At 35.9% G+C, this 27,973-nt stretch overlaps 1 protein-coding gene across 1 annotated transcript in view; it reads right to left on the reverse strand.

Annotated features, from left to right (window-relative positions):
• ASCC3 (activating signal cointegrator 1 complex subunit 3) overlaps positions 1–27,973 on the reverse strand; it is a 263,876-nt gene that overhangs the window by 203,864 nt on the left and 32,039 nt on the right. Inside the window, exons 5-8 of the mRNA XM_063389711.1 lie at positions 18,287–18,407; positions 15,355–15,562; positions 14,487–14,628; positions 13,829–13,954 (exon numbers count right to left, since the gene is read on the reverse strand). Of these exons, the coding sequence (XP_063245781.1) occupies positions 13,829–13,954; positions 14,487–14,628; positions 15,355–15,562; positions 18,287–18,407 (597 nt within the window). The remainder of the gene's footprint in view (positions 1–13,828; positions 13,955–14,486; positions 14,629–15,354; positions 15,563–18,286; positions 18,408–27,973) is intronic.

A 27,973-nucleotide genomic window follows, 5' to 3' on the forward strand; every position in this document is an offset into this window, starting at 1 on the left:
CATAATTTCTTATACTTAAATACAACTAAAAGAGAATCCTAGCTCTGTTGATGGCATATTGCTCTCATAATTTACTCCCCTGGGAAAACACAGTGCATCCCTAAGAGGAAAAAAACCACAGCTAATAGATGCACACTGATTCAAAAGCAACTGCAATCAAAGAGCTAATATGGAAAAACCTTTCCTAGTTGGTCAAGAATATAGACACTGCAAGGCAAAGGGAGAAACCCAACAAAAAATAAGCAAAGACAACAAGGGCATTGAGAAAGTACCTACATACATTCTGGCCATTGGTGAGAAAACAGGCTATTAACATACAATATAGGAACTGAAGTCCTTTTTTTCTAACCAATATAAAACAGCTTTGGCTAACATTTCCCAAGTAAAGAGATTATGATATGCTATGAAACTAAATAAAAATTACTTCTTGGAAATTGAATTCTTCTATGAATCACCACTTATAAACTAGCTGGAAGAATTTTGAAACAACTGCATCATATAAAAAGAAATTTATTATTTTTCTTTCATATTCTTGTTGCAGTTCTGAAAGAATGTCACTAATAACTTAAAAAAAAATCTAAGGAGGAAGTTGTAATGATGAGGGCATATACTCATCTCAAAAAACCTGTGACTACTCCAACTAGCCTATACAGATAACTGGAAAATTTAGTCAAAATGGAGAATACTCATACAAAATAGCAGATAGTTCTTGGCCAAATCTCAAAAGTAGTGACGACGAGAAAGAGACAAGATATCAGACAAAAGGGATCGGAGTCCTAATGCTCCCATTCCACACAGACTTATGTGAATGACTGAGGTATGGATCAGGATAAAGACAAAACTTTCTGAAGGACTGCATCCAGGCATTTACATCCAGCAACTCTCATGAAGTAATAATCTCACTATTAATGGAAGATTAATACACTGAAAATTACAGAGTTACAAAACCTGAAAAGCTGACGAAGACGATAGCTCCTACCCTGCAAACAGCACTACAGATCTAACAAAGTTTTCACACATACTTTGTGATGTGCTGTAGGTTACACCTGAACCAGATATTTTGTTTTCAAAGAATCACAGAATGGGTCAGGTTGGAAGGGACCACAGTGGGTCTGTGATCTAGTCCAACCTCCCTTCTCAGGCAGGTCATCCAAGAGCACAAGGCACAGGATTGTGTCCAGATGGTTCTCAAATATTTCCAGCAAGGGACAATCCACAATCTCCATGGAGAATCTGTTCTAGTGCTCAGTCACCCCTATAGTAAAGAAGTTCTTCCTCAAATTCAGATGGAACTTGTGCATCAATTTCTACCTCTTGTCTCTTGTCCTATTTATACCATGATGAGCCTGGCTCCATCCTCTTGACACTCTCCTTTCAGATATTGACAACAGATAGTGATGACATCTCCTCTCAGTTGTCTGCTGCTGTTTGCTGTTTGCTGCTACAGTAGTTATTAATATGCAAACATATTTTTTTCTTATGTAGTCAAATTATTGATTAAAAACTTGAGTGAGGTATTCATCTTTAGCCTAGATAATGCATGTGACAATATGCCAAAAAGTCTCCATACAAGGAATATGCACATCAGGAAGACAATCTCAGAGGTCCAGAAGGACAAAGGTCCACACGTGTCAAAAGCAAGCGGAAATAGAATCAGAAACACAGAAAATTATCTCCAACATAGCCTCAGATGACTCAGAGAAAAAAATGTCAATCCCTTTCAGATTCAAGGAACACAGGAAAGAAGGTATATTTGCAAGTTTCCTTCTTTGTATTACGTTTTATGATAAGTAATTCCTATGAATGACTAAGTAAAATCATTTTCCTCTATATTTTGTTTACTGCAAATGCAAAGTTCTTAGTTCCCTTCTCCTTGTTAATTCCCAACAAGCTATTATTATATAAGGCATTATTTATTTATTAATACAAAAACTAAAAATAACTTCACTCTTATTTGATATGTCTGTTTCCAATATGCTAACTGAAAGATTAGGTGGTAGGATAATTTCAATTTTTCAATTAAAATTCAGAAAAATTATTTTGTTGTAAAAAGATGCAAAACACACAAAATCTGTGTCTTGCTTTAAGAGACTTTACATTACTAAATTTAAAAGTTTCACTCTACTAGCATTTATCCAGAGATCTTGAGCTTAATGGAAGCCTTAAGTCTGAGCTAAATAGCCCATCAGTTATAAAGTCAATCTTCTACTCATATAGCTCCTCTATCCCAAAACATTATAAAAACATTTAAAATTATTTGGTGATTTCTAAGTGAATCCCCTGATGAACCATCTCAGTCCTATTTCTTTCACTGAAAGACATAGCCCATTCTTATCTAAGATAAAAGATTCATTTCTTAAGGAGCATACAGAAATTTGTGCTAATTAAAGACAACATTAAAATCAGACAACAACAACTTGTCTAAAATATTTTGAGTGAAAATTGGTCCTTTAAAGGTTGCAGCACTTTAGAACTAGCATATACCTCCCCTGACTTTAAAAATTCTCATTTTGAGATTACATTTCTTAAAAAATAAAACCAATTTTGGTCTTTGGTATAATTTGCATTACAATTTAAGATATTATCCTGTATTTCACTTTAAATGAAGACCGAATACTCCTAAGAATGAAAGTCTGCCACTGGGGATGCTATCAAAGTACAGCAGACTACTGCATTCTTCCACACTCATACTATGAAATTCCACTGAGAAGTGCTATTCCCTAAACAAGATGCAGCAGAAGCAGGTTATTCATTCTCCAGTCTTAATTACCAAAATGACTACAACTACTTTGAGTTGTTTTAATTAAAAAGTTTACAGATTTCTGCATGTGCTTTACACTAAAATCCATATTCATGTCACTGACATATATGTGACCCCCCTAAAGAATGAAAAATTAACACTTAAAAGTTGCTTTCTCAATTTAAATATTTAATTTCTTATGATCATTTAATGAGGCCAAAAAACCCCCATAACAGCTGCAAAGTCACCAGGTAGACATAATTGGATTTCAAATATTACAGTGATTAAGTACAAGAGGAAAAGAACGCTGTGAACCAAAAATCTGCATTTCTTTTGAGCTACATGCAGCTGCACTGTGTAAGAACATGTCTACCTGAAATTTTTCTTGGATTTTTACTGGTCATTGGGTTTACTCTAAAATTCCAATACATAAAAATCACTCAAATTACAGTCAGTTGAATTTCACAAATCGGATAATAAATATTATCTTCCTTGAAAGCAAGGAACCCTGTTTTCAAGAGCAGAGTAACATTTCGTATTACGGTATAGTTTTGAAGTACAGATCTCTTTCAGTATTTTTTTAAAATGACCCTTAATTCAATGCTATTTTATGCATGCAAAGGCATTAGTTCTAAGTATTGCTATAGAAGTGAATATTTAATCTGTTAATATAGAAGGCATTTCAGGATAATGTTTTCAAACTGTTTACTTTAGTTTATATTAACATGACAAACTATTTCTTCATACAAAGCCTAACAAAGCCCAGAAAAACTATCAGAATGCTTTGGAAGGTAATTATAGCTGAAATTAGTGATAATTTTAACGTAGGAAGTAAAAAGGAAAGAATAGCAAACAGAAGAATATTCCCAGAGGATTAACTACTGCTGTCATAATTTCTCTACAGCTCAATTTTCTTCTCTATTTCACCTAAGTTCATACTTCTGCTACCCTAGATGGCAGCCCTGTTTTATAGTATAGATATCAGAAGACTTTTCTCCTAAATTTTTCAAGAACAGACTACAAATATAGCTAGCAATTTCTTCTACAAAACACAGCTATTTTGTTTTCATGAACTGCAACTAAACTAGAAGCATTCACAGAAGTTTTCCTACCACAAGAAAATTAAATAGGTGAGGAATGATGACCTTGTGTGATAGGGTCACCAACACGTGGGAACAATAAAAGTTTAAATACCAAAAGACAAAAAGTACAACAGTTTTAAAAGCTATTTGGAACTTTTGTGTAATTACTTCTGATTGTAAAACTTATTTTTGTTTGTCCATTAGCATCAACAGTGAATGACACATGCTACTACAAAAAAGGGAATATATACTCTCACAAACCCTCCTGAGATACATTTCTCAAACTAAGCCAAACAAAAACAGAAAACTTCCTCTTTGGTAGCATAATCTCCAGACTGGCTGCATCACTGTGTGTAGCACACTACACACAGTGTAGACGGGACTTCTGGCAGCGAAATCTGGGTTTGTGTTTTCTTAAAAGAAGAACTTAAACTTCTAAGAATGACAAAGTTGCTCATAAGTGGTGCTCTTCTGCATCAAAAAAAAAAAAGGTGCCTCATTTTTTCTTTAAGTATTCAGAACCAGTTTTATGGGATGAATCTTTACACAAATTAAAACCCTGACAGGCAAAAGCAGGTACTTTGCTAGATTACTTCTACGTGCAAGCAGCTGCATCTACTCCCACAGTGGCTCAGCAGGTGTTTTTCAGCAGCTGGTGCCCTTTACTGGTTTGCCTTTGTAAGTGTTCCCACCAGATTTTCAACTATTTCAGAGGCAGCACTACACAATATACACACACTTGGCAGCTGTGTACAAAATGAAACAGGCTTAACATTTCATTCAAATCAGATGCAGTCAATTTTATCTTATGTTAATATTAAAAAGTCCATTTCCTTGTTCATATTTACTACTTGTATGAAAAGGAGAAACCTAAACAACTATTGTTGTTTGTAACTCTTACAAGACAGTATCTGCTAAATTTTTTAAAGCAATTTTTGCTAAGTGTATTACACACAGCCATGCTAGTCTAAAGAACAGACTAGAAGAAGTGAAATTTTCTATATTCACAAGTACAGATGTCCCTATTAGACTTTAACCCCCATTATCAATTAATTGCTCTTCTATTTGAAATTCTCTGCCCAAGAAGAGATAACTCAAGATTTTACATACCTCTTTAAAAAAAAAGTTGCACACAGAATAAACAAAGTCTCTCTAAATGAGAAGATCTGTTAAAGTTTCAATTACAACCTCACTAATGAAAGGACACTCAAAAACACTATTTTTTATTCAGAAGGATTTTTTCTTGCTTTATCTGCACTTACTAGTGGGTTTTGCCCATTGTCATTAATATCAAGTCCTTCAAAATAAAAATGCACACAAAAACACAGCCAAGACTGATACAATGAATAGCATATTTACCAGTTTTTCACAGCATCCTTGCCCTTCTTGACACCTCAAGTGTTTTACATACAGTTTGTTCATGTAACAACATCAAACTTACAAGATGTTAAAAGGGTCTTATTTTGAGTATGTAAATAAACAACCTAACACAAAAAAAAAAAAAAAAAAAAAATCTATAACGTATTCATTGGAACAAAAGGGTTCAAACCAGAAGATTTGACAAGGATGTAACAGTTCTGCTCAAAATGACCTTGCAGCTGGGACTGCTAGGAATGCTGGTTTGGGAAAACTCCATTTATTATGCCTAGTGTTGTCCATTCTCTGCCTATTTTGAAAAGCATTCTGAGAAGATGTCTGTGTTAACACATTCTCACAGACATGCTTGAGCCTCCCGCTGGGAGAGAGATCATGAAGGAACAGCCTGTGATAAACTCAAAGGTGCAAAGCCCTGTGATATATCAAGTTTTGGTAGTGGGGCTGCTACCTCCCTTTCCCCCTGTGCTCACTGGGGAGCCAGCGTCCCTGTGTGGTTCTGCCTGCTGGGATGAGTTAAGTCTAAGGGAGCCTGGGCCTATGTGTGTGCAGCAGCCCTCTTGTTAGAGGGTAGAAATGAGCTGAGACACAGACTTCTTGTTTATCACAGCATGAAAAGGGTCCTGGTTTATTCCTCTCGACAGCTCAGCCATCCTAACTCAAACTATTCACTGGCTCTGGCTGCAGCAAGCTTCTGCTGTAGGTTTCCCTTGCAGCCTCTGACTGCTGGCTATTTCCTGTTAAACCATGACTGCAGGTATCAGTTTGCAGGCTCTGACTGCAGCTTTTACCCAGCTAGACTGTGACTGCAGACCCAGACTGACCTCACAGCAGTGATTCTCTCCCCAGGATCCTTCTTCTTCATGATCCTTTCATTCCCTCTTCCTCAAGGTCCCTCCTCCTTCATGGTTCTCCCCTGCCCAGCTAACCCACTGCCTTTTATCACACTTATCCTTATTGGATATAGCTGTGACTTATCAAGGGTGAGGCTGTATTGGGTAATTAACACAGCTGTTACTTATCAGGAACAAGGCCACCTGTACTCTCTTCCACCTCTGCCTGCCTCTGCCACCCAGCCTTGCATGGCAGCTGTGGTTTGGTGGTCACCTGTATGTGTCAATTCACACAGTATTATACAATCTACTATATCCTAGCAGCACCTGGAAACTGATTTTTAAAGAAAAAAGATAAATGCCTTGGTAATCATAAAAGAATCAAAAGCATAAGACTAGAAAAGGTCTTGAACTAAACTGCACATGAGACTAGGACAAATGCAACTGAAAGAACAAATGACCAGATCAAATTTTAAGCACTCCCTTTTAAGACACCACAAGGTAGGTAAGGGCATTATATTGCAGCTGAAAAGCAAGGAGAAGCCTATTGGTCAAAATGAAATAATAGTATTTCATCGAAAAGTCATCTGAAATATTTGTGTAGATGAGCTAAGACTGCACATGCTGCAAAGGAAACTTTCATTCAGTCTGATTACAAAAGGATCCAACTTGCCCAGTGTCAAACCAAAGTAAATAAATCTACTGTAAGTCTACCAAGGGATAGGTTTACGGCACAGGTAGAGAGAGGACACTGTTTTTTAAATAAGAAAAGAGTTGCATTGCTAACTGCTATGCTGGTTGCTTTTATAAATCAGAGACATATTGTACAATCTGGAAAGACTTGCGGGTGCAAGTGGTTATCAATTTCTCCAGTAATCCTGGTAAACTGAAATGATAAGAAAGTATCTTCAATACTTTCCCATTCCTATGGGACAATAGTAAAAGCCTGTTTTTGTTATACTTTTCTGGTAAAAATCCTCCCAATTTGTGTAAATATAGTCTATTTTTAAATGGTCACATTACAGTGATTTGATCCACATTATCACACCAAAAATAGAAGTCATATCATAGAAATAGGCCAAGGAGGATGTAGTTTAAGCAAATAAAGGCTTACATCAGATCAATTATATAATGCTTACCTCCAAAACTTATGTGAGATGTGACACATTTGCCTCCTTTACCTTCATTCCTCCCCATCCCAAAAGAGGTGTACTTTTTATTACTTTCACAATGGTGGACAGATACATACTGTTCCAGTAAGTGCAGGCTGCTGCTCAGTGAAAGCCACCTTTTGCTTTTCATAGAATCTGACATAAGATCATGCTTTATTTCTCATCTACCTCCAATTATTCATCATTTTTATTTTTTTTTTGCATCCTACATACATCTCTTATAAAGACAGAGATTGGCTTGACTATCTTCTTTGCATATGAATCTTTCTTAAAAATAATAAAGTAGAAAACTGGCAAGCTATGGGAGGCAAAGAGAAGGATATATAAAATGGTGGTCTATTAAAAAGCCTCTGTTACTTTAATAATCAACTCTGCATTAATGGAAAATATATATATACACATACCCCATATACATATTGTACTTTTGTGTTTCAGGTGTAGCTTATAAAGATATTTTTAACTATCTAAAGTGTATATATTACTGTCTTTTTTAAGTCTATGATAATGTTGGACTAAGAATGGATGACAGACTCCAGAGAAGTCACAGCTGCCAAACACAGAGATGCTTCAGAGAAAATAGTTTCAATTTCTTATCCCGCATTAAGAGATAGGTCCTCTCAAAGACTGCAATAGTATCAAACACCTTTTTGGTGGGTCAAAAATCACAGTTTTCAAATTCTAAAGCTAAACCACAATCCTTACTGATAAGTGCCACTGCATTTCAAAGTATTATTTGAAAACAATAATTACAAAAAATATAAGACTATTTCATTTCTTTTCATCTTTCACTATCACTACTTTAAAAGAGAAAATCTTTATTCTCACTACAGCTCTTTTGAGAGAGTTCATTCTTTTCTCTCTTGTTTCAGCACTAGCTTAAGCTCTTATTCTGATATTCTAGGAAACTTGCTTTATGTATTTTAATACAGACTTCAGATATGCAAAAATACTCTCCTATTAGGAGAAAGTAGATATAGGTGGAACTATGGAACAATAATCTCAGATTATTGGACAAAATTATCTGTGTGTAAAGTATTTCTTAATCACATATTTATTTCTTTATATCTGCCTACTTCATTGCTAATCTTCTCCATTGGTGTTAAGTTTTCAAACTCCTGGTTATTGGAGAGTGGTCGTAATTGCTGATCCTTTCAAGATGTGCTCCTAAGAACTCTGCCTCACTGGAGCTGACATCCATTTGTCATGTTAAATCAAGGAACCTAGACTTTCCCATTTCATTATGCAATTAATTCAAAGTTGTATAGCATTCATAAAGCCTTGCTATCCCTGCAATGTACCTGTACTTCAAATACCATATCAAATCTATTTGACATGATCATATGAGGTCCCTTTTTCTCTTAATTATTTACATATTTTGTTCTGTTTTAAAGGTGTTCCACAAAATAAATAAGGTTAGTAATCTGGCACACATTAAAATCAGTGATCCTATTGAAGAAAAACCCCCATCTTACTGGCAAAGCCATATTAGAATAATAGAAAGGTTTTGTGAATGCAGAAAATTGTTATGGTACCATTTCTAGTATTAAAGGCTGTATCAATAAAGTAAGACCTTTTTTCAAAATAGTTTTTGATTTATTATAACGGGAAGATGTTCTCCATTGCTGAAAGAAAAAAGAACTTCTTAGCATCCAGGAAATCATATAGTCACATCTATCTGCAGTGAAAGCTGCAGTCAAGTGAGGCACATGTTTAAAAATACTATATTCAATGAATTATATTCAAGCACAGCAAGTGTCTTTCAAAGGTAGCAGCCACAGAGCACCTCTGCATTTCCACAATGTGAGATTACAGGTAAATTTTAAAATCAGAATACCACTTTACAGCTTGCATATCATAGCAACAGATCTTTTTGATGATGAGTTAATAAATTATTTTTACAAAGAAATAGGATTGTCTTAATGGAAAATATGATGATTTTATACAAGATGGACAATGAATTGCTGGTTTGGCATGAGGCACGTATTTTTGCTTGCTTTTAGCCAAAGCAATAATACTTATTCCTAGATTTTTAATGAAACAATGCCTAAAAGCTTCATTTAATGCTAAGCGAAATAATCAAACAATTTGATGCAGAAATTTTACATGTAGCATCTAGAATTCTAAAATCATGATAAAATACCATTAAGTTAAGGTATAGAAAAAAATTAAGCCAAAACTTGTAGGCTTTAAGATTAGCATCAGTGTTGAATCTTAACTCCAATATTTTTGTCAACCTTCTTTGAGCTGCTCTCACTGAAATACGAAGACAGACTGCAAACCCTAATATACACTATCAGCCATTAAAACAATTGCACCTTGACCAACAGGGTTTTCCCTGTTTTAAGTTGGGACTAATGATTACAGAACTTGTAGACTCTTCTCAGAGCAATTTCTGAGCATAATTCATTGGATAAATGACAAGACTTCAATAAAAAAACACTTATTCCATATAGTTCAACTATCAACTGCTGTTTGGAAAATATGCAATTGAAATATGCACTAAGATCAACTTTGGAATTAATGATCCAATATTCTGGATGTGAAAAATGTAATTTATCCAAAAACATGCATACTTCTATTCAGTAGACTTACTTTGTACAAGTCTAAAAACAAGAAAACATTACAGGAAAGGAGAGAATATTGATTTTGTAATAATTCCTTCACATAGTGCAGATAGAAAAAAATACCTTTCTTATTTAGATCATTAAGCAGTGCTAGTAAAGGGAAATGGAAATAACAAGGAAAAAAAAATAAATCCTACTCTGAACAACCACTTTAGGTAAAAAGCTGAAGTCATTTTTCACCATCAGCAATTTTTTAGATAAAACCTGTTTTCACAGTCTTGAAGATTAACTTTCCCTGGCCTGAGTTTATGAGTTTAAAGGTACATTTATTTGGCAAAAAGCCTGGCACGAAACTACCTTTATAGTAAATACAAAAAATATATTTCACTAATGGTCAAGCTGCATGTCAACTGAGCAAAGATAAAGCTAAGCTTGTGCTTTCCCATTTTTTTTTAATTCTCATTATTGAAACAACCTAGCTGGCACATCACTTGTACAAATAGCACAACCATAATACTTCAGATTAAACTGGTGTGACCAGTCAGTCATTTATGAATCACCTGTAAAACCACAGTTCTCTGAGAAATAATAAATGTTAAGAAAAATAGGTATCTACAAACGGAGCTGGGATTTGTTGGCTTTCTGTAAGGTAAGAGCCCTTTACAACTCCTTCCATGGGACACGGTGCACCCTTCTGCTTCTGAACACCAGCGACATTCCTGAGCAGCAGCACAGCTCCCTCTGTGCCACCAGCTCCTGCTCCCAGCTCAACACACGTAGAAAATAAACAATATGAGATGACACAGGCAGAGTGAGATTGTTGGAGGAGGAGACACAGCAGTTCAGATAACAATGGAGAAAGGTAGGAGACAAAGCTGAAAAAAGAACACAGAAAGCAGGAGAGTGCTGAAGCCAGCTGTTTATGACATGCTATGGAATGTTTTTTATGGCTGCTAAACTGTGCAAGGTTGGTCACTCCTGATCTCATATTTGCAGTGCAGAATGGGATTAGGTAGGAATGGTAGCTATAAAAATTTGGACCTTTGTCAGTTCATATGAGTTTCATCATAGCATCCGTGTTCTTTCAGGCAGTGATTTCACTAATAGTGAAGTCATAAAGTTTTTAGGAAATCTCTGACCCTTTGCAAGAAGGTCCTAACTAAACTAAATACTTGCTTTGAAAATACCAGCCATAAGATTTCAGATAATATAGTACTAAAACCAGTGTTATTTCTTGACTCTGGAGTGCAGTGACAGAGGCACCCTGGCTACACTGCCAATCCTATTAAAAAGAGCCCTGTGTTAATATCTGTCCTGGTTTAAGGCACTGCTGCTGCCTTTGGTTTGGTTCATAGAAGTTTTGCCATTTTGCCTTATACTTCCACATAAGAAACTATTAAAAAAGGAAGTATATACGTGTTTAAAATGTGGTTAGTATGTGGTTTGTTAGAACTAGTGTCTAGAGGAATGCATTTCTCTCATCTCTTCTCAACCTGTGTTTACTGGAAATAAGAAAATCTAAATCTTAACTAATATTTAAATCACTTAATATGCAAGATTACTTCCAACTTATACAATGTAGAGCTTTAACTTCTGGCCAACAATTCAAAATATAAATGAATTCCTCATGAACTCAGTTCTGACCTAAGGAATTTCAAAGACAAAAGGCGACGGTGTATTTTGCAATAAACATTACAAAAATACTCTCTCCAAACTGCTGACAATGTGATCAAAATCACATAGCTCATGAGAAACAGATAGAGAGTTCTTAAGACTATTTTCATGTAAATGAAAACATACAGACTAAAAAGAAAAGGAAGAAGAGTATTTACAATTTTTAATACCATCAGGATTTCCCCAGAGAATAGCAAGTGCTTATAAAGCTCTACATATAAATACTCAAAACCCCAGCAACAATAAATGGCTTGGTTGTTCTGCGCCTTTTTTCCTCTGTGGATTATGGGTTGCATGTACACTGACTTGTTAAACAGGCTGAGTAGCTTTATGTCTAGACTAAATGCCTTACATCAAAACCCTACCACTAATGGCACCTCATAGCAGTCAACAGCAGCAGAACTGTCAACTTCCTCATGATACCTTTAGAAGTTCCTAGTCATGAAACATCTAGTTATATTTACTGTCATCTCTAGTCCTTGCCCACTTACTCAGATTTTATGAGCACCTATACATGCTAAGGAAACACCTGAAAGTCATTATTTTTCTGCTTTTGCTTACACTAATTAATCAAAAATAAAACATATTGACAGAAAATCTTCATGCTCTCTAAACTGACTCCAGTTAATTGGCAAAAAATTTGAAACATGAACCAAGGTGTTTCTGAGATTAGAGATTTAAAATAGCCATGCAGAGAAAACAAAAAAAAAGTATTTTGCCCCAACAAAGATACATCTTGACAAAGTATGTATATCTTAACTTACCCATTGGCAATTCCACCCTCTTTCAGCTCCTTGATAAAAAAATTCAATTAAACAAATTTCAAATCTATGAGTTTCATTAGTGAAATCAAGAAGCTGAAAAGTCCTGTAGCTGGACAAATATATTCATAAATTTGTCATCTGTTGTTGCAAACCAATACTAAACTCGGGGGCAGGAATTAGATGCACATTCAAACAATCAAAATAGTATTTGTTGTTGACACTTCTATTTGATCTCATGTAATAAGAAACATATCAAAGAGTAAAGTTTCGAAGAAGGTTGTTTCTCTTTCAAAATCTCCCTGTAAAACTGAAAAGCAGACCTCTTGATGATACACAAGCTACAAAAAAGAATTACTTATTGAATTTGTATAACTGATGCATTGTTAACATTTATTTTAAATATTATATATGCAAAAATCTGCAATCTATTCATTTTAGATTTTTTTCTCTGAACAATATTTTTTCTGAAACCATTTACTGCCTTTTGAAATATTGGTATTTGTTGCAAAAATTTACAGATTAGTAGGTAGTATTTAGCTTAGGAAAAAGACATTTTATTGCAAAAAGCTGTCATGCTGAATATTGTCATATAAAATGACAACAGCTGCAGTGGCTGTATTTTTCAATCTGGTTAAAGGCTGTCAGTCAATTCATAAACACAGCATTAGGTACTGTCACCTAAGCAGAACAGATTCAGGTTCTAAAACTGTCTCTGCTTTGAAAGAGTTAAATCTTTATGTAAGACAATCTTTACTCAGAATCCAAATAAAGTGCTCTGTGTATATTCTCATTTCCTGCTTTCCCAGAGAGAAAAAGGTGGAAAAAATGTATTCCTGTTCTATGCTGCAGAACTAAGAGACCTAAGACCTTCTCTGTACACAGAGCTTGCTTTTTATGTCTCTGTTCAAATCAATACTAAATTTTCCACTTTTCAATAGACTTGACATATACAACAAGGAGTAAAAAGGTACCTGTGATGGAGTACTGCAAGTTCTAGACTGTAAATAACTAACAAGAAATTCAGTTCCCTTATCTCAGCTTTTTCACCATTTTAAATCAGTAAAAGTTGAAATGTTAACATTTGTTTTACCTGCATTTTTCCTGTCTGCTCTTTACTGTCTCTCATCAAAGCACATTTCGAGGTGACTTCACGGCCCATACAGCCTGTAACACCATATTCAACACCCCTGAACTGCATCAGACCCTGAGACTGCTGCAGAATAGAGCTGTGCAGTCAGAAGCCAACCTGACAGGTCAAGGCACAGAAGCTCAGGCTCACTTTCTCCTGCGATCTTCAGAGGAGAGCAGAATCACTGTAATACTTTCATTTCAGTGATTCACATCACAGCTCAAAACCATAAATAACTGAAAATGTAATGCCAAAGGAATTGAGAACTGCAGTCCATGAACAAGTAGCTCAGATAAGAAATTCCTTGAATCTGAGTCAACATGAAAGGGATTATATCACTGAAGTATGTTCCCCAATGAATATTCTTCAAATTAATAGTTAAGAAATTAACTGTCTGCATTTACCTGTCACATACAACTGGAAAAACCGGCAATATTTCCAGTTGAATTTTGGTCATACAAACTAAAAACTAATATTTTTGAAATGGAATACTCACCTCATCTAAGTCTTTAATATAAACGATTTTCTCTTCAATACCAATAGGCATTGGTTCACTATGAGGGATCTTCACCTCTTCATACATTTTATTGTTTTCTCGCTGAACTGACTCTGGTAAGAACACCTAAAAATGTATTACAGAAAAATTAGTTAAAACTATGAAAACAGAAAGTGTCGTTATGTATAACTCACTTTGAACAATGCTTTATCACTTTCCTTCAAAAAATGAATCTAAACCAAAAGGAAATCTCAGTCATTCATTTTATAGTTAGCACTGAACCCCTCAAATGGCAAATAATCAGTTTTACTACTCAGACAACAGTCCCAAAATTCCAAAAAAGATAACTCTGTTTTATTAAATTTCAGAATCCAATCTAGAATTTCATAAAGCATTTATTTTGTTAAAGTCAATCCAAAGGTATCCAAAAGACAGAAAAATATTATCTTAAGAATTTAAATGACCCTAGAAATAAAAGCAAATACATTAGTTGAAAATGAGATTATTCCAGAGTCAAAAAAAAAAAAAAAGAATGTATCAAAGTGTTTAAAACCCTCAGAGAAGAAGCACTGCTTCGTACATTGGATTCCTAGAACCCTGCTGCACATTACTCATTGGGAAAGATGTACTGTTCAAGAAGGGTCATGCACCAACATACCTTTGCACCCCCAATGAATGCTGATGTTTTCATAGCTTCAGCTCGGGAGTCATAGACATGTGGATAATGAATTTTTTCGATGCTCCTCTCTCTCTGTCTACTTAGGACTGGCATGCTTCGAGCATTCAGAAGTGCTAGTTCTCTGTGAGCAGAAAAATACCTGCAGTAATCTGCCTATTTCAGGCTGCCATGACAAAAACTGAGCATGGTATATTAAAGTCAGAGTAGGAAATTAAAGAAAAAAATTTGACAGTGTTATTCTCTGGCACCACTAGTAAGACCAAAACCTTAAAACACACGGTTCAGATAAAACTCGTAAGCACAATCCATTAAGTGCAAGGCTTTCCTAAAAGCAGTTCTGACTCCTTTTAAGCAACACAGCAACATGATTTCACAGTTAGATACCAGTATCACTATATTTTTCTCAATACAAAACACAATAGCTTATTTGCTCCTTATCCTTTCCCTCCTCTACTCCTCCCACTACCTTCTAGCTGACAACTTGGAAAATAGTACCCATTAATCTTGAGAGAGAAAAAGAAAGATAGTTCTGATAGATTTAGTACAGACTTCATAAATCCTAAGCAAGTAGTGTGCATACAGGAGCTAAGAAAGATAGCCTGCCCCACTAATCTGAAATTCCAGCCCACATAGATGAGATCAAGAAGATTCTCATTAAGCAAATCACTGCTTTCTTTCCTGAAAATTAGGTTTTCATATGAAAAAAAAAATTCTACGCTTGTAATAAAACGTGACTCGAAGTCAGAATCACCTAATCACCAAAGCAAAATAGAAGAAAATAAACTGTTATGATATGTTAAAGTAGCAATTACAACAGAAGCATTTCTCAACTTTTGGGATTTATTACCTTTGCATCCGCAGCTCTTTGGGATCAAAGCACATTTGGCCTTCTCCAGAAACTTCTCCATCTTCCCCAGCTTGTTTTTCTTTTCTGGCATTTCGTTTTTCTTCCCGACGATACTGTTTCATTAACAACTTTTCTTGTTCAGACTGAATTGTGACTTGACAACCATAATTTGGTTTAGCATTTTCTCCTATAAACTTCTTGCACTGTTCTGCAATATGATAACAGGCATGCATCTCCATAAGTACTGGATTCTATCTTTTTTCCCCAGTTTCATTCTAAAGGTTCAGGGTTTTGATATTTGGTTTCATGCTTGTTTTGGGGGGTTTGTGTGTGTGTGAGTGTATTGTATGTTTAAAAACAGCTGATCTTTACACAGACTGTGCAGCAGTTGGCCTCAAGACATCTAAAAGTACTACCAGGTCATGCCACAAAGACAGGATATTTAAAATATACTTAATCCCAAAGCAAGGGGGTGGACTAGCAGCAAAAGGAAAGACATTTTTCATTTTCTGTATTTATAATAACTTTGTCTACAGTGGAAATGCCACTTTGCCTCTTATCACTGCACTTACATGCACTGATAAGCAGGATGGTGTGGCAACAGATTAAACAGGGTGATTTTTTTTTAAACAGCCACTTCACATAACAATTAGCGTATATATACTAGATAACATGATTGTATTGAAAGCATAGTCACAATGCAATTTCCCTGAACAAGTGAGAAAATCTATCCTACTCTATACAATCACAAGGACTCCTTCCTTTTACATCAATAAGCAGCAGGATTATCAAGAAGAAGCAGAACCACAGAACAATTACAGTAAACAATAAATCGAGGGGAGCAGGGAATCCAAAAGTGCTCAGTAACATTCACCTTTCTGAGATCAGTACTGCCAAAACTGAAGACACAACCAAGTCTTTTATATACAACTGGGAAAGATTTATTTTGTTTTCATTTTAACAATATTGGTGGTTTTAAATGTCATTTTTCAAAATTCTGCAAACAGATTATTAGTTTATGAAGGTTTGAATGAATATTAAATACTTAACTCAGTTATGTTTCATATGTACTTTTGCAGCCAGACTCTGAAGCGAAAAACTTGAAAACCTTTTTTCATAAAATAAACCCACTTGACTGAAATTTTGAACAATTTGTGCTGCTTAGTTTTCACCTACAGCAAGAGTGAAACTCCTACACCTCACAGCACGCATACTGGATAAGGCAATAATAACTTGTTAAAGAGTATTGAAAAAAATTCTAATAAACTGTCAAAATGTCCACATTAATCTCATCATGTCTGCAGCTTTAACTCTCTCATATTAAATGGGGACAACAATGGATGCACTTTCCTGACCAAATTTAACTCAGACTGAACACACCAGGGCAAAGAAATGTTACTTGATTTGTCTGATAAGCACAACGATCATCTTTACTGCCATGGAACTAAATTACATAACAAATAGTCAAATAACACAGCATGGTACAAAAATGCAGTACATGTACAGTTTCTTGACTTGTGCTAATTTTTTAAAGGCACATATTACTCAAAGTTGACTGAATTTCTGCAGACAGAAATTAGTCCCCTCAACAAGTGAAATTTTGGAAAGACTTCCCCGTTACCATTTTGATCAACTTAAAAAGGAAAAAAAACCTTATTAAAATTAAAAGACTGAACTCAGGGCCAAGAGAATCTTCAATCTCAGAGAAGCTGTCTTGAGTATCACAGACTTTTTTACCACAGTTAAAGAAGGATTCTCTAGTCAGTGAAAAAAAGCATAAAATCAGTTATGGTTTTCTACTGTCTGAAAAACATAACATTGAAAATATTCTTCCTCCACATTCTAGAAGAATTACTGTGATAGATTTCACTGATGGCATAATGAAGAATAATTTCATAAAAGCTTCCAAAATACTAATTCTGCTAAGTGAGGAGAAAATACTCCTGTAACTAAACTCTGTACATAGGAGGAAAATATATTTATTCCATTTCTACTCAATGTATTTCAATATTTTATTTGATTACCTAAGAAGGGAAAACTATCAGGACAGAAAGTCTTGTTACATAGCAAGACATTTGTCTTTGAAATCATGAACTGGTAAAACTAACAGTTGTTCTGATGAGTTTAACCACTAGCACAGCAAGAGATGAACTTCTAAACGCTTGCTTATGGAACATTTTATTGAAGACAAACATTAAAAAGGGGTCATTTGCCTTTTAAAATTATTGTGGAGATATATAAGTCCATCATTACTGGCTCTATTCACATTGTTCTAACTCCATATGCTGTGAACACGCAACGGGCTACATGGTGCTATATCCATGTAAGATTTATCCCAAGTTACAACCCATATGCTATCAGATTTATTTTTGTCAGAGAAGAAAGTAATAAGACTTGTTTTAAAACAATGATCTGCAAAACTTATTTTAAAATAATAATTACTCAATGCAGACAAATTAACTTATAAAAGTAAAAATGACAGTACAAAATCTAAATCCCTTTATTCCTCCTCTCACTTATTCATGTTTAAGCTTGAATTTATTATTTTCAGAAGTGGTTGTTACTGTGCTTTTCTTCCCCCAAGGCCTACATTAGATGACAGTAGAGAGGAAGCAGGAAAGCAAGTGAGGAATAATAGAAGATAAGATTATTTCCAGAGTAATCCATTAAAACAGGAAAAGTTCAACTGTAAATACATTCAAAATTTGCACATGGCCATAGGCAGTTGAAAACTAAATAAATATATGCAATATGTATTTGTTTCTTCTGTATAATCAGAATTCCTTTGTTTAAGACCAGAAATACATTCCCCCATTGTCTCCTGGGATTTCTTTGCTTGTTATTTTTTAATTACACATGGACATGTTGGAAATAGAACAATTAGAAAACTACTTTCTATCTGATTTGAAACAAAAGTATTGTAGTCACTTACCTTGGAGAGCCTGGAATCTGTTATCATTTGCACAAGTCAAAGATCTTTCCAGAATCAGAGATCTGTTCTGTAGGAGTTTCTCTATAAGTTCAAAACCTTCAGGGCCCAGCAGTTCAAATAACTACAAAGAAAATAAAGACAGAAGTCATATGCAAATTTATATAAATTTATAAATAGGACTGCAATATTTCCATCCTTGGCAATATCTTATCTGTTGATGTTGATGTAGATCTTTGCAATATCTAACAAATTAATGATTTTCAACTCCCAGTAATTCAACCCAAAGGGTATAATTTCTAATACCAGGTTGTCTGTTACAAAAAGGGAGAATTACAGAAAGTTTTCAGCTGGAAATATTTTAAAATTGTGAATTTTGTTTATTAAGTAAAACTCACTTTCTCTTGGGGATTCTTGTATAAAATGTAATTCTCTTCCCAAGATTAAACTTTACATGTCTTTATGGTTATTTACATTTGCTGTAAATTTACTTTTTCATAATCTATGCAGATGAATCAAGAGAACCAATGCTTTCTCATAAAAGTCAGGTATGTAGGAAGTTATCCCCTTTATAATCAACAAGAAGTGTAGCCAACTGCATTTTCACAGGCTTGCCCTACAAAAAAATAAATATCATAGATGTGGAGAACAGCAGGAATATGAAGAAACAGTTAAGATGACACTAGTACTGACTTCAGTTTACAGTTACAGTTACAGTACTTGTACATTCATTCAATTGTACATTCAATCCTGTGTGTAATTCGAACACATAATGTAAGTGATGTGCACCAGAAGAGAATTCTGTGCCAGTGAGTGATATTTTGGCCCAATGATTTTCTTACTCAAATGATTCCATTGTAGCAGCTTAGATAAACACAGTTCCCAATTTAAAGTTCCATTTTCCACATAATACTGGGTTTTAACAGAAAAAAAACGCACCCAAAACATTAAAAGCACTTTCATCTCTATCTTATCTATAATTATTTTGTCAAAAATCAAAGCATTACAATAAGCAGTAAGTTACTCAAGACCCATTCTTGACTTTTAATACTGCTCAAAACAATTTTTTTCTCCATTATTTTCAATTTCTAAAAAGAAAAACAGGGCAGTTTTTCTTTAGTGCTTTTTGAATTTGCTGCTAATATTATCCCTCTAACTTTAGGAATCTGGTAAGAATACAATATATAATGTACTTTGATGTGATGCTCTGTGAAAGAGTAGGACTTTGGCACAGTAGGTTTCAAGTATTTCTGTTCTACTATAAAAGGAGAGAGAGGTCTCTTACTGTCCTGTATTTAATTTGCCAACTTCTTAACAAAGAATTTTTCTGTGGCTCTCTATGACTACTGCCCTTGGGGAACACCTTGAAATAACTTTATGTTGCCTCTTCATGTATTTGCAAAATTCTGAACAGTGCCAATGGCATGAAATCAATGATCCCTTTTTTTCAGGCTAGTCTGTACTTCGTAATACAAGCTGTCATTTAAAAATAAGGGAGGGGAAAAAAAAAGAAAAAAGTGTTACTCCAGGCCCTCAGGGGTTTCTAGGAAAACATAAGGTTTCTGCCAATTAGTACAGTGATGGTGCAGTTTGCAGAGACCATGAACCAACAGCTGAAAGGCATAAAGTCTTGTATTGCTTTCATTAGAGCAACAAGTGATGGCAAACTGGAGAAGCAGTCCCCAAAAAAAGTAAAATAAGAGAATACAATAAAGGTGGACAAAGAGAAGATTTTCAAAATTAACAAGCTACAAAAACAGATCAGGGAACTGCTGGTTAGATGTCAATTCTGCTGTTAGGGATCTCAAGCTATGGTGGATTTCCCTTTATTCAGCCTTCACTAGCACTGATCATTAATTCTTCTATTTTGCATAACTATTTACTGTCACTTTACAGCCACATTTTAACTAATATTATCTAAAGCTATAAGATGATCTCATTTTACATTTCAAAAGAAAGTGGCAATTTAGTACTGGTAAATTTGAGCAGGTATTTTCCAGGGGCAAATGCTTAAGACGAGAAGGGAAAAATAATCACTGAAGCAAGAAGAAAAGAAATGTATTTGAAATAGCTTAATTGTATAAAGAACTGAACACAAACTTGTCTTGACTTCACTAATGATTTGTTGATTGTGGAATACCAGCAACATATGGAAATGAAATTCTTTCAATTCAACCAGATCTCGGCTCAATCAAGACAGCAGACACAATGTAAGCACATTTAGCCTTAGCATGTTACTCCCCCAAACTCAACCTCACACCACCACCATCACCATCAGAAGACAAATGACACAATAGTCCTAAAACATCCAATGTAGATCTCTATCTCTGCACAGGACTCCTAAACATCTCTTTCACTGGAAGTTGTTAAGAATAATCTAGAAAAGCATCAGTCAGAAAAGATGGGATTTGCTGAGCACATAGATAACACCCTGTTTTTTGAACGGGACAATGTTTTTCCTTTCCTGTTTTCACAATATATTCTGGAACAAAACCACTCATATCATACTCTCCACCCAGTTAGAACAGCAGAACCTCACAAAGAAGCAACAATGTTACACAATGCATTCTACTTCATGGTCAGAGATCACAAAGCAAAAACTCCAGCCCCAGTGAGACAGGGGCTCAATGGAAGAGCCCCAACGTGAAATTGGACATCCTGCTCTCCAGACATCCTACCAGCCAGAGAGAGCAAAACCCCTACAAATACTGCGTGCCAGACTCTGCAACACCTGTGTGGTGAAAGTCACTCCATTTTGCCTTCTTGATGGGTGGACAGAGATTCATTTGCTACCAGCTGTTTGAGAGCTGTCTTGGTCACCTAATTAATCTTGCTGCTGCCTGAATATAAAGGAAGCTTTCAGGACATTTTGAACAGCTAAAACAGACTAAGCTCATTGCTCAAGAATGAGGGGAAAAAGCAAGAATACAGAAGACCAGAAGCACTGACCTGGTCTTATTGACAAGATGTCTCCCACACTCACCAGAAGCCTGCCAGAGCTCCTGGGTGGAAAACAACCATTGAGAGCTAAACCAAGGAGAAGTACTTAGAAACAGAGAATAAGTTACAGAGCAAGATCTATCACTACCTACCACGGATGGCAGCAATAGTGACAATGCTAGAAAAAGTTTGTGAAGAACAGAAATAACTAAACTTGAGAACTTGCAAGACCAAAATATTATTAATATTCATATTTGTTCATACTGTAGGAGTGAACCATTGCTTTCTAATTAAGGTATTAACAACTATCACAAAATGCTGCTGTTTCAAAGTACTTTAAAGGTAAATTCTTTACCTTATCATTTTTTGATAGTTAAGAAAACACATCCATGCAGGAGGCTTACTGCTATCAAAATCAGAGCTGTATCATGAGAAGTAAAATAAGCCCTTAAAAATACCTTCCCTCCACCCCTCTCTCCTTCCCAGCTCTGCCTCGTCCCCCAGTGGTGCAGGAAGACAGGGAATGGGTGTTATGGTCAGTTCATCACTGGTGGTTTCTCCCGCTGCACAGGGAAATCAGTCCTTTTCCTGCTGCACTATGGGGTTCCTCCAAGGGGAGACAGTTCTCCAAGAACTTCTCCATTGTGAGTCCATCCCACGGGGAACAAAAACTCAAACTGCTACAATGTGGGTCGCTCTTCCATGGGGTGCAGTCTTTCAAGGACAGGCTGCATTGGCAGGGGTTCCCCACAGGGTCACAAGTCCTAGCAGAAACCTGCTCCAGCATGGGGTCTCTCCATGGGTCTGCAGGTCCCTGCCAGGAGTCAACTGCATGATAATTTCTCATCTTAGATACGTTATCACAGAGGTGTTACCACCATTTGTATCTGGTCCAGCCTTGATCCACAGCACATCCATCTTCAGCTCTGCCGGACATGGGAGAAGCTTCTAGCAGCTTCTCACAGAAGCCCACCTTGAAGCACCCCCAGCTACCAAGGCTTGGCCATGTAAAGCCAGTCCACCAGGGTAGGTGCTAGCATTTCAGATTTGATATGTTATTATATAATGTGGCCTGAAAAATCAACACCCAAGACCCTGAGAGCAGGCAAAGGAATCTGGTGAATATTCATAGTTGATTTTCTATTAAGTTATAACGAGATTAACTAGACGGTGATTAACAGATGGAGAGGCTGTGTATCAATCAGCAGTTTCTTGAATCCCAGCCAAATTACTACACTCCTTGAAGTCAGTTATAGAATGTGCCCAAAAGGCAACCCTGACTGCCTTCACTAACAAAAGTCCCACATGACTTCAGCTACTACTCCATAACCAAAAAGACATAGATGAGTGAGATATATGGTCACTCATATTTGTTTGAGTGATTTTTACATTTCATTTTATGTGCTTAATATCTGGAAGAAAGCATATTGAGTAATCAATGTAGGAACAAGAGGACAAGATGTGTGATATTGCATTAGAAAGGTGAGGCAAGGTCCCTATGCAAATGATTTCTCCTGAATATATGCTAGGTCTATCGAAAAGGCAAGAGGGAGGCAGACAAGAGTCTTACATATAGACAGCAGTCTGTCTTCCAGAGTTACCAGAAAGGGGTTGAACCCCACTGAGACACATGACATAGCAAAGCTTTTCAAGTAAGGCTCAGCCGTAAAAAAGTACATCTTTATGTTCAAGACTGGAACAAGATTTTACTCTGAATGTTAAATAGGTACTATTCCCTTTTCAATTCTATAAAGTACAATTTACAAGGAGCTTCAGAGGTCCTCAAATATGAGCCACAGAACTGTGAGTAATACTCTGACATCATAAACTATCTGCCACCACAAGGGCATTTTCTTGACTTCTACATTGTCCTTGAGGTGGGAAAAAGCCCTATAAATCTCAGAAAATATTTTGTGTTACAAGTGCACACAAAAATAGGCTACGAACAGCCCTTGTACTTTGCTTGAGTCTTAGTACTGTTCTACAGCAATAAATGAAACAGAACCCCAAATTCAGAGACTCCATGCCTGTCCTCTGTACTTTTACAGCTTAACAGCAGGTCTTGGTCCACCTACACAATTAATTGCTATCCCTGCATTTTGTGGTTTGTTTGCAGATGATATTGGTTTACAAGGCACAGTTTTCAAACAGCTATGGAAGAATAGTCATCATAGCAAGATCTCAAGTTTCTTCTGTCCTAGTAGCACTGAAGCAACTGAAATGATTGCTTCATTAAAAAAAATACAGGGTAAATGGAACATTTTTCCTGGGCTACAAGCTTATGGCAAAAGCTGTCTGGATATAGTACCTAGTACACCACTTCAAAAGATTCAGTAACAAAAACAAAGACAGTGAAGATAGAGGGTTTTTTAATAGGAAAAATTCAACACAAACTTCATGGATATAATATATATGCTGATTACTAATTACTACTGTGCTGCAAAGTAAGAGATTATCATCCCCCCTAACAACTACAGACTATAGAAGAACATTTTGTTTAAAACCAAATCTCAAATGTTTTGTCTTTTCATGTTTCTTGCAGGTTGATTAAAATGAGACAAGCCAGATAAAGCATGATTTCTTACCACTGTTATTAATAACAAGTATTGGGTGTGTAAGAAAGTAATTCAGCTCTCAGATCTGTTTTTCTTTTTTTAATGCCTGGCTTTTTTGAATAAAACACCCATTATATTTAGTCCACCTATACAGAAATTATCTTCCAACCCTACAAACCACCTAGGAGACTCAGCAGAGTCTAAGCAAGCTCAGTTTAACTGCACCAGTCTCACAATGAACAGAACAGTAACCAGACACTTCAAGCTCTCTTAAGACAAGTTGTTGATAACCTGTGTGTTTGCACAGTGCTTTTCTCATGGCTATTCCTTGACACAGAGGCTGGAGGACTCTCGTATTGCAATCTCACTGAGCACAGGAATCAGATAAGGCAGAACAAGCAAATATGCTAAGCAACAAAGAGCTCCTGGTTCTCAGGCAGCCTCCAGTGGGATCAAACACCAGCTTCCAGAGGATGAATGAAGTTACTCTTTCTTATCAGAGAGGTCTCAAAGGTCTGTCTGTGAATTAGTTAGCTTGGAATTTTTGGATTTTACTATCAATTGGCTATTACAAGAAAATAATTAACTAAAAACTTAGAAATAAGCATTCTTACTCAACATTCAACTTTCGTTTACTTTTCCCATTACTGCATTTGTAGTCCAACAAAAACTCATAGAAATCTGGTCTTCATTGTGGGACACATTTTTAGTCCAGGAGTACAGGTACAACAAAGACATGGCCAATTACTCTTTTTAATACCATCTGTCCTCAGCATATTTGGATTATGCTCTATTTTTATGTATCTCTGTATCCGCAGATGACTATACAATTTTATTCCAACTAGTATTTACACTAGCAAAAATACATGAATCACAGCAAGGAAAACTTCAAAAATAGTATTAAAACAAAAACACAAATGTCTTAGAAGACAGCCCACAGGTACGAGGTTTCTTTTAAATCAAATTGAAATCTATAGTTAAAACACTGAAATTGATCAGTTACAGGAAGAAAAAAGTGTTTTTCTTACAACAAGGCTTAAAAAGCCAGACTATCAGATTGAAAGTGTAGGTAAATATTGCTTAAGAGGCCTAAACCTGTTTAGTCGACTATAAGTTTTGATTACATATAATTTTTTACTATTTGTCTTATAATAAAAAATGGCACAATCTGTCACAGTATAATTTGAATTTGATGAAAATCTTCCTCCATCTCCTTGTGCAAATCCACACTGAAACCACCTACCATATCCAAAAAAAAGACAAGTACAAAATCACAAATCTTAGCAAATTTTATCAATATTTTTATGTGAAAATAAGTAGACAGGAGAGCTCATAACCACCATGATCAATGTTTTAACAGTGATTAATTAGAAACTTCAACAGATGCACTTACTTTGAAAATTTCAAATACATAGCTACAAGGCAACTTCCCCCAGTTTATTTAGCCTGAAGACTTCGGTAATTAGAAATAATGTCAAACAGCAGCTACAAACAGCAGACTACTGACTTGCCTTATGGAAAGGAAACCCTGAAGACAAACTGAAATGTAGAAAACCTCACTGTTATATGATTCCTTTATCTTTAGAAGTATTTCTAAATAACAGGGATAAGCTGTTAATGATTTTTGACATTAAAAAAAGTCCTGAAACTAGATAACCACTGCACTTGCAACTTTTCTTACCTGTAGATACAAGGGCAAAGAATTCTCACATTACTCAGAAGAAAACATGTATTTTTGGAAGTGATTTCTGTATCAAAATCAATTTGGGTTTTTTGGGGGGAAGTATTTAAGAAACTTCTAAAATGGCAGTGGTTAGCATAGAGTTCTATTCTGCAAAAGGCAAAAACCTGCAGGTTACCTCAAAGGGCAGCAATTCCCAAACCTGCCCATTCCAGGGGGAGGACTTGTCTGAGTGTGGATCTGCTACCTCAACGTGTACTGAAATAGTAAAAAAAAATACTAGCAAGCCAAGGAGTTGCTTTATGTTGCTTAACAGAGGTGAATAATGAAGAGTAGTGAGGGAAGCTATTACTGGAAGCTAGTTTTATCCTAATTAGGATAGTCAAGTCAGAATTTTAATATCCTCTGCTAGACCCAGTAGGGTTACCCAGGGAAATGGGCTATGACCACCAACCCCAGGCTGTGAACTCCAGCACCCTGGGCAGATATACACACGCGTGGATGAAAAGAAAACAAGGTAAGCTTTGGCCTGAAATAGCGTTTTATATTGCTTCAGGAGTGTACAGAAAAAAAAAAAAAAAAAAGGTTTCATTAGATAGAAGATTATTTTAAAGCCTAGCTTTCCAAGGAAACCAGGGCTACCACATCACTGTGCGTTCAGCAGTGTGTGAACTAACAAGTGTTAAGCCTCCTCGGTAACTTCCAGTTTTGACAGAGTGGAGACAGATTTGAATGACTGCTCTTTGTGCCTCCTGCCCTGATTCCCTGGGAGGCTGCAGCACTCACAGGGCGGCACTGGCACGCACCAGTGAGCACCAGCACAGCACCAGCACAAACTCTCGCTCAGCCAGCAAAGCTGCAGCACTCGCTGCGACAGAAACCAGCCCTGCAGGAAACCTGGCCCTGCCACTTCCACAGATCAAGCAGCTCTGGGCTAGGGATTTCTTTGTGGGTTTTCCCCCTCTCCGCCGTCCATAAAATGATTTGGAGGAAAGTGATTTTGTGCCAAGTTAATAAGAGAACTTCAATGTTTCATGTGCCATCTGACTGCATTTCTTGCAGAACTCCTATTTCCTTATGTCTCTGTGTGGATGTGAGAAGAACTCAGCATCAAAGAAAACAAAAAAGGTAAAAGTTCCATCAGCTACAGACTGGTTTGCTCTAAAAAAAGTTTGCATTAAGTTTAATAATATATTGAACCTAATTCAAAGGGTATCATTAATAGATCAAGCCTCATACTTGCTCAAAGATACTACATGCTTTCTCTCAGTACAAAACTGAAGTGAAGAGTTGACAGGAAAGAGGAAAAGTTACTGACAGGAAGGACAGTGAACAGCTCTCAGCACCAGGATTAAGCCTACCATTTCTTGGCTCTCTCTGTGGCTCTTTCATCATTTCTTAAGTCCCATCCCTAAAAAACAGCACTCATAATGCCATTCAATTGGGTTTTTTATGAAGGGAGACAGCATGGTTCTGTTTTCATACAAAGAAAAAGTTTCCTGTCGTCTGTGGGGTTTCAACAGTCCTTGGACAACAACAAAGCTGTATACTTCTGGATTTAAAAAAAGAAGTCCACAACTGAAAAAGGGGAAAAATGTATCCAAAATAAGGATTATTTTCTCTACATGAAAGGGGAGCAGATAAGCTCTATGGTCAAGAATAATGAGACCCAAGCTTTCTATTGTCTGTATATAAAACTCTTGGTAATGTTAATAAAATTACAAAGAAAATATGAGCTTGAAAAGCCAGTCTCATGCCAAGTTAGAAGCTTTGATGATAAGATAAAGATAAAACACCACAGGGGTGATCCACATATGTCTGTACTTTCGCTAAATGGATACTGCTTTTATGAGTGAGGCAGTGGGGAATAAGCTTTGTGATATGTTAATTTGTTAGGGCTAGAAAGTCATTATACTGAACAAAAGGAAATGCCACTTTGACACTTAAAACCAAACATGTTTTATGAGACAAGTCGCTTTGACATCAAAATATCATATGTCATGCGAGGGTAGATACACACAAAACTAAAAGCTAATGTCACAATTTCATGGTACATTAAGAAAAATGAAGATTAAGGTACATCAATATATTATATGCAAAGTTTTCATGTGGTGTTGCATATACTTAGCAATGAACATTTAAATAAGCTGGTTTCAAGTCAAAATGAATGTTAAACTGTAGCTTTGGGAAATACTCTCTCAAAGGAGTCTCACAACAAGAGCTATTCCACTTCCTTACTGATTTTAACTAAAAAATAATTACAAGAACAGCTTGTATTTTCTACTGTGTATCAATTTCTATAGTAAACTTGTATGTGAAGACTTATTAAGAGAAAAAAGTAAAAAAATTAGTAAACAGTTTCATGTAAGGGATACAATTGCAACAGAAATTTAGTCTGACCTCCGGAACGTTCCTTGGCAAAAATCTAAATTGTCCAAAGACAAAAGAGTAGCCACATTGCTTTCAGAGAGGTTTGGAGATGAAAGTCTGGGTAAGTTCACAAAGAACACAGAC

The sequence above is a fragment of the Prinia subflava genome, chromosome 2 (assembly GCF_021018805.1).
Source record: "Prinia subflava isolate CZ2003 ecotype Zambia chromosome 2, Cam_Psub_1.2, whole genome shotgun sequence".
NCBI classification, from domain to species: Eukaryota; Metazoa; Chordata; class Aves; order Passeriformes; family Cisticolidae; genus Prinia; species Prinia subflava.